Source organism: Penaeus chinensis, chromosome 27 (assembly GCF_019202785.1).
Source record: "Penaeus chinensis breed Huanghai No. 1 chromosome 27, ASM1920278v2, whole genome shotgun sequence".
NCBI classification, from domain to species: domain Eukaryota; kingdom Metazoa; phylum Arthropoda; class Malacostraca; order Decapoda; family Penaeidae; genus Penaeus; species Penaeus chinensis.
The window spans coordinates 6,925,838-6,933,337 of record NC_061845.1 but is presented as its reverse complement, the minus strand read 5'-3'; the positions used below and the strand labels follow the sequence as shown (position 1 = coordinate 6,933,337).

At 34.3% G+C, this 7,500-nt stretch overlaps 1 protein-coding gene across 2 annotated transcripts in view; it reads right to left on the bottom strand.

Annotated features, from left to right (window-relative positions):
• Positions 1 to 7,500, bottom strand: part of LOC125039469 (coiled-coil and C2 domain-containing protein 2A-like) — a 19,214-nt gene that overhangs the window by 10,242 nt on the left and 1,472 nt on the right. The window contains exons 3-14 of one of the 2 annotated variants that reach the window (XM_047633430.1): positions 6,567 to 6,677; positions 6,283 to 6,348; positions 6,011 to 6,056; positions 5,664 to 5,774; positions 4,802 to 4,939; positions 4,434 to 4,572; positions 3,365 to 3,485; positions 2,732 to 2,932; positions 1,779 to 2,195; positions 1,329 to 1,481; positions 1,001 to 1,168; positions 300 to 542 (exon numbers count right to left, since the gene is read on the bottom strand). In XM_047633430.1, the coding sequence (XP_047489386.1) occupies positions 300 to 542; positions 1,001 to 1,168; positions 1,329 to 1,481; positions 1,779 to 2,195; positions 2,732 to 2,932; positions 3,365 to 3,485; positions 4,434 to 4,572; positions 4,802 to 4,939; positions 5,664 to 5,774; positions 6,011 to 6,056; positions 6,283 to 6,348; positions 6,567 to 6,677 (1,914 nt within the window). The remainder of the gene's footprint in view (positions 1 to 299; positions 543 to 1,000; positions 1,169 to 1,328; positions 1,482 to 1,778; positions 2,196 to 2,731; positions 2,933 to 3,364; positions 3,486 to 4,433; positions 4,573 to 4,801; positions 4,940 to 5,663; positions 5,775 to 6,010; positions 6,057 to 6,282; positions 6,349 to 6,566; positions 6,678 to 7,500) is intronic. The other variant, XM_047633431.1, reaches the window with a different exon arrangement.

The following is a 7,500-nucleotide window of genomic DNA, read 5'->3' as shown; positions in this document are numbered from 1 at the left end:
GATAAAGGAGCATTTCTTTTTGCAATCATTACAATATACTGCACACCATGTTTTTATATTTGTGTTCTTTGTTTCTGATATATCATGGCTCAGAAGAAAGCATTTAAGAAAATTCCAGAGCAAATTCTTTTATCTCTCAATACACTGATATAGGTTCATGACCTGAAAACAGTACTACAAAAAGATTAAGCAAAATAAAAAGAAAACAAAAAATGCAGTCCTCAAACCAGTAACAAAAACAAAGATGAAAAAATTACCATAAACCACAGCAACTCTAAACCTAAAACACAAAATCTCACCTGACTCCCACTGAACTCGATCATCTCAAACTCTTCCTTGCGCAGACTTGTCTTGCTTGGGATGGGGAGATAGGCTGAGGCTATGATGCTCTGTCTCAAGCTTGCACCTTCAACCACCTCCAAGGTAATGCTCCGTGGCCATGATGACAGGGCCATGCGGTAAGTTTGACCAATGTGAAGCGTAAAGTCATTGCCCAGTGTTGAGGAGGCTGTCTGTGTCACCAGCTTGTTGTTTATGAGGATCTGAGAGCAGTTGCTGATATAAGGATCTAATCTTTACTTGTTACCTACTGCAAAGATACTGGATTAACATATGACATTTCCATTTGTTAAATTGCTATACTTGCATGCAAAAATGTAAAGTTTCATGACTAAAACCAATTGCAAATAATTATGACAAATTATAATAATATGATGATGATAATGATGAACAACAACAACAACAACAACAACAACAATAACAATAATAATAACAATAACAACAACAACAATAATAACAACAACTATAATAGTAATAATAACAACTGTAAATCAGGCATTAGTCAACATTACCACTCTCACAACAGAAACAAACAGTATAGATTCCTGACAGGATATGGGGCATGTGATCTTAACCAACAAAAGATAGGAAATTCTGATTAGCAACATGCAATCTTATACATGTATATACATTTCTCACATCAAAGTCAATATCTACTTACTTTAATCCACACTCTTGTTTTGTTAACAGCTTGCCTCCTTCGCTTTTCCGGATCAGCGCAAAGATTAGCTTCTGTTACTGTTGAAGACTGTGTTAGCTCCAGGTGCACTATGGGCTCTCCTGGTGGCCTTCGGGTACGAGAGAAGACCTCCAACACTTCTAGCTCAATCTGATCAAAAGTTAATCTCTGTTTGTAGTTACAGACTATTGAGGTTATTTACAAATACTTACTTAGCTCTATTCCTCAATGAAATTCATCTATGCTGTATATAAAGCAGGATATCATTGGTAAAAATAACATATTTTCTGATCTCAATGCAAATACTAACCTTGTGTTTTTCCACTGATGTAGGAGGCTGTGGTTTTGGTAATTCTGGAGTGGATAACAAAGTTTCATCCTGAGCTGCTTGGAGAATACTGCCTTTAATGTCCTCACATATTTCAGACTTGTTTCGCTGCTGCTGACGTTTCTTGGCTTCTTTCTTTAGGGGAATGTCAACTTCAATCTCTACTTACATTATATTTTGTCTTAAGAAATATGTACATGAAGTTTAGTTAAGATATTATAACTATAAGTATATGAGATTTTGATTTGCTGATAGCTGACAAATTATTCTGAAATTGCACATTACATTTAGTCAAATCATCATTATATCTAACAGCTGAATATTCTACTTCAATCCAATCACCAATTTTAGTATCAACTTCACAGGAAAGTTCCTCTGTCAAATCTTAAAATCTATATCTTTGCTACTACCTATAAAGGACAGACAACATACCCTTTTCTTGTGAGCAACCTTCCACTCTGCCATCTCCTTTTCATACTTCTTCATTTTCTTTGCAAAATCTTCTTCATATTCCTCCAAAATTTCCTTCATCTCTTCCTCTAGCTCCACTTTCCTCTTCTCCTCTTCCTCTTCTTTATCAACTTCCTCCTTCTTGATCACCAACTTCAAGGCTGTGCTCTGGTACTTGTTTTTCTTTCGAAGATTCTTTATGTTCTTCCAAGTCTTAAGGATACTCATCAGCAGATTCCTGTCCTTCTCAGCTTCTGCTATGAACTCCTCACGGCATTCCTTGATCTCCTGGCGGTAGATCTCTAGTCGCCTTGCTGTGTCAATTTCATCATGAACTGACCGGTGGTGCTTCCGTCCTGGGGCAATGTGATGGAGTTTGGCAAGTGCTTGCCGTAATACCTTTGTGAGATCCATCAGAATTATATCAGCAAAAATAAATTAGTCAGTTAGGCACATATGATATTCCTTTATACAGTTTTAGCTAGTATCTTTTGATGTACTATAATAAAGTATGCATTATTCATACATATACAGGTAATGTATACTCTACTATATCTTTTACTCAATCACTGAAATCTATGTGTTAGGACACTATATTCAGTTTTAACTGGAATGTTTTATAGTAAAGCATGAATTATTTTATATAACATATTTTTTTTCTTAAACACTTCAAGCTGTATTTTAGGACAGCTACAATAAAAGAAATGCATGCCCAAAGTAAATAATAATAGTTTATTAGTCAAAATCAACTACACACATCATAAGTATGAACGTTCATTCACTGCTGATTAGTTATAGCAAGTTTTCATACAACAAGAGATATAAATCATCAAATCAAATATCAAAATTACTTTGTAGGAGAAGTTGTCTCTATCTTTCTTTTTCCACAAAAACTCATAACTCCACACATGCATAAATGAAACACAATGCCCCACCCCAAGTTTATTCTGCAGGATCTTTGTCTTGTTGACACGCATCCTCTCTGTATAGGTGTCATAGTCCTGTGTGAGCTGAGATGCCAGAACATGCTCAGGTGAGAACAAGGAGTGGTGAAGAAAGGACAGCTGATGAACTTCAACATCTAAGACACCACCTTCATCTTGACTGGGAGCGTGTAGAAATTCACCTGGCCTTGGCTGAAAGAAAATGCAGATTACCAACCATTGCCTGTAAGTCCAAATTACCTGATGGTTAGGAGGTATTTTAAATGGCACAACAAATTAAGTAATTAAGTCAATGGAGAAAGTATTTGTAATTATTTTCTTGCTGTAGTCATGAATTTAAGGGGCCCAAGCAACAAAGGCCATACTAGCCCACACTAGTATTACTTGATTATAGAAAGAGAGCAAAACACTAGAACAGCATTATAAGTCTAAGTAAAGTTATAATATCCTCCCAGTGCAAATCAATATACCTATCTTATAAACAGTCTAGTTATAAATAAATATAAATACAAATAAACTACAAGCAATACAACCTATATATATACAAAACATATTTCATCTCTTTTCTTCTAATTCTATTTTCTCATTCTCTAAAAGATAAACCAACTCTTTCATTTTACTTACTCTCACAAATACTGCCAAAGGTTCTGGATGTGCATCACCATCTGATGGCAGATGATGAAAGAACTGATCATTGATTGGGTTATCCTGTCTATCAAGGTACCCTGTCTCTGAAAACCAATGCCTGAAATAAACAAACAAATTTTATTTGTGTGCAGTCAAACTAACTTCTTAAAATATTATCCCCTGTAGTCCTATTCGCTGTTAACATGGCTTACTGCATAATGTGCAAGCTTCACTATATGCCATGATCATGCAAGGCCTGTCAAAAACTGGTAGGCTCTTTTCCACCACTTTTCTGTTACCAATAAGATGTATGTAATGTCCACTAATACATCTGGTACTGGCTGGCATGTTTCCTCTAACTTCATCCACCATATCATTTCCATACTCCTATTCCCCTTGTAGGCCTCCCCTACCTGACAGAACCAAACAGTCGTGTTATTCTCTCCCACATTTCTCCTCTACGGACAGTTACCTCCTGGTATATCATACATCTAGATACTTATAAAGACATCAAAATACGTATTTCATTGTTTACCATTATAAAAATATGATATATGTTTTATCAACATGTTTATAGCAATTTATCCATTTTTTATTCCTGCATGAGGTATACCAGCAAAAGCTTTATCATTTTTGCCCTCTGTCGAAGCTCTATGTATCTGATATATGACAATGAAATAAACATTTTCTGGTGCATAAAATTGAGCTCTTGAAATCTAAAATAAAAATGAAAAAATCAGGACTTCTTTTGCAACTGGGAGGGCTTGTAGGTTCTTAGGGGCTGAATACAAATCTGGGATAATTATTTTAGAAACACAGGAACCTCTACCTAAAAATGATTAGAAAGTCACTTTATATATCAATTATGGTTTGATTTCATGAACACTGTCTCTTACCTATATAAAAAAAAAAAAAAAAATGTATATATATATATATATATATATATATATATATATATATATATATATATATTGAATAATTACATATCAACTTTACAAGATCTCAAGGCAATGTATTTCACATGGAAACAAAAATACAGAATTTCAAATTTCTTGTTCATCCTCACCTCTTCCCCTGTTGAAGAATTCTGTTTTCAATTATGTTGATATTTGTCTGGGTAATGTATGGTTTCTCCCCTATATAAAGCCCTTCATCTTCAAGGTCTCTCACCTCCGCTCCTTCTTCAATCTTACTGTGCAACTTGCCTTGAATATAAAAGCATCAGTCACTATATCTCCAATTATAAACAGTCAGTGCACTACTGCGCTGGAGACTGGTGAAGGAAAAACGTGTTCTAAAGGTTATGAAGATTTGTCAAAAGAAATGTAATGTATATTATGACAATTCTTTTTAACAAATATTAAAAAGTTTTGAATTCTAGATATCACCCACACTAGTTTCTCAAAGCTACAGATACAAAGGAAATAATCTTACTTGGTAAAGCTGATGGTACAAATAAATTCACTTCATCATTTGCACACCTCTCATGGTATGGGATATATTTGGCTGGAACACACTGTGAAACTAACTGCATCTGTGGCACAACTAAGGCTAGAGTCTCATCTTCCTCATCTGTGGAATATGAGTTCTTACTTTTACAGAATATACGCAAATTTACTAACAAATATATATACTAATTCTATGTGAAAATAAACCTTAAACATATCATTAACAATGAACAGTAAACAGCATGACATTAAAGTTCAAATCTCAATCACATTTAAAGACAATGATAATCCTCATTCTCAATGCAAAGTGATGAAATTATCCTTTCTGATAGTTAATCATAATAAAAAATGCTCAAACAAAAAATTCATCAACCCCACCTTAGAAATACTATAGTAGGCTTAATAAATGGTAAGATTTTACAGCAAAGTAGATCTTATTCAAGATTTTACATCAGAGTAGATCTTAAGGAAAGGAATTACATAAAGAAAACATATTTCAAACAAGAGATCTACTATTTAGTGAACACAATTTGGGGCTGGCTTGACCACACATGACACAAAAATGTCATCCTGGCATGAGGAGTGGTCTACTATACCATCCCTGAACAAATGGTTTAATGGTAACTTATAAATCAAGCCACTCAACAGCAATACAGTAAGATACAAAACAAAATGTGGCTTATGCTTATCATTAACAATACCAATAGAAAAAGACTACTTTTCACAGATTTCTTTACAATCTATAAACCATTTATACTATCTTGCTATTATCAAACTCCAATGAATATGAAAACCAAAACTGCAAATATCATTCACTATCAACCTCAGTGGGAATCAACACAACAAACCTTCTGGTTCTTCATCTTCTTCTTCCTCATCTCCTTTCTTACTCTTTCCTCCAGGAGATTTGGCAGGAGATCGAACAGCTGGTTTGGGCTCTAGTTTCTCAGGGGACTTTCCTGTTACAAAAAAAAAAACAGTAACTAACTACATATGTAGGATAAAAACAGATACATATTTTGATACAAACAAAGAAATCCTTCCTATCATAAAAATATGGCTTTGATTTTTCAGCTTTTATTAAACACATGTATTAAGAAAGTACCTGTTTAAACCCACAGCCATTTCCATGCTCTGAAATTAGTGAAATAATGAAGCTATATAAAGTGGGACAAATTAAATATTACAAATTTACCTGAAGTGAAGAAAGCCTGGCTCTCCACACGTGATGCAATTCTTGCCTGAAAAAATATTCTTTCTTTCACATTTTGCAGGAGATAACATACTAAAACATAACTCAAAACATAATTCAAAAACATAAAAATGAATTCAGAAGATATCACATGGCATTCTATTTTCAACCAGAAAAAATTGGCATAGTCACTTTAACAATAATCTTGAGTAAGATATGCAGAAAGCAGAGAGCAAAAATCTTTAAACTCGGCAATAGACAACACAATTCGGTACCTGTGCTGCTGCTTTTATCCATCTTGTCTTAGGATCCACAGCTTCTGGTTCCCAATCACCTGTGGGCTTATGTGTGCAAGTGCAAAATTACATACGAATCTAAGGATAAGCCATGTATGTTCAAATGTGAAAATGCTGGAAAGCACTCTTTAAAAGAACTCACACTACACTCCTTGTGAAATTAAAATCCAAACAAACATTCTGACAAAGCTGTGTCATCAAATTTGGCGCAAATTTAGTATAAAGCTCTAGCATCCTACAAGAAATCTTCTAGAAAATCTTACTTCATCAAATCTGGAAGCAGGGCGACTACTCAGCTTCTTTCTCAACCTTCCAGGGCGTCTCCTCTCTGTGCCGCTTGTGCTTGGTCCTTCTCCTTCCAACGGGTTTTCTTGCTGGAATGCAGATTTCGGATTCAATCTATCACTAAGGTTTTGTCAAATGTTTAAGAATACAATGGTTTTCTTGTAAGTCCTGTGTCAACGATTGGCCATTTTGCCAGTCACCCAGGCCTTTGCTGGAGTGCTAATACCTCCACTATGTATATTCTGAAAAGACAGAGCTTGCAGACTTAACTGGTGGTTTATCATGTACTATGGAACCAATCCATGCTCTATCTTGCCAAGTGTTTTTGGTAAAGAGGCCAGAGCAACCTTTTAACACTGTGGCACTATCAGGCTGGACTTAATATAATAAGTCTTCCATTACAAGTTTCCAGTGGATTTGGAGATAACATAATAAAAAATAACCAAGGTAATAATCTTATCTGAAAACCCATAATAGTTCAGTTGTAAAATTCAAATCATAAAATAATTGTACTAAAACTGAATCTGCATACTCTGTCATTATCTCAATGTCTGTATATCATTACAGCTTTATTCAAACTGCTTGTTTTGTTGGATCTATGAGCCTAATTAGTCTAAAATATATATATAATTTAAAGATCAGAAGTAACAAGTTTACTCATGGTAGGAAAAATCACTATACACAAACTAGGTTTACTGAAAGGTAAATTAAAGCAAGTAAATCAAATTACAATCAGAAATCAGTATATTTTACAGATTATTCATTAAAGTCTTTCTTGGTTATTATATTTTGGACTAAAGCCTTAGCCCAATTTACATCATGTAAATAAAAAGTAATCTAGTCTCTATGAAAAGTAATTCTTTCCTTCAGAGTATGATTGTATTTAGTATTTAAGACAACAAAATTTAAGCT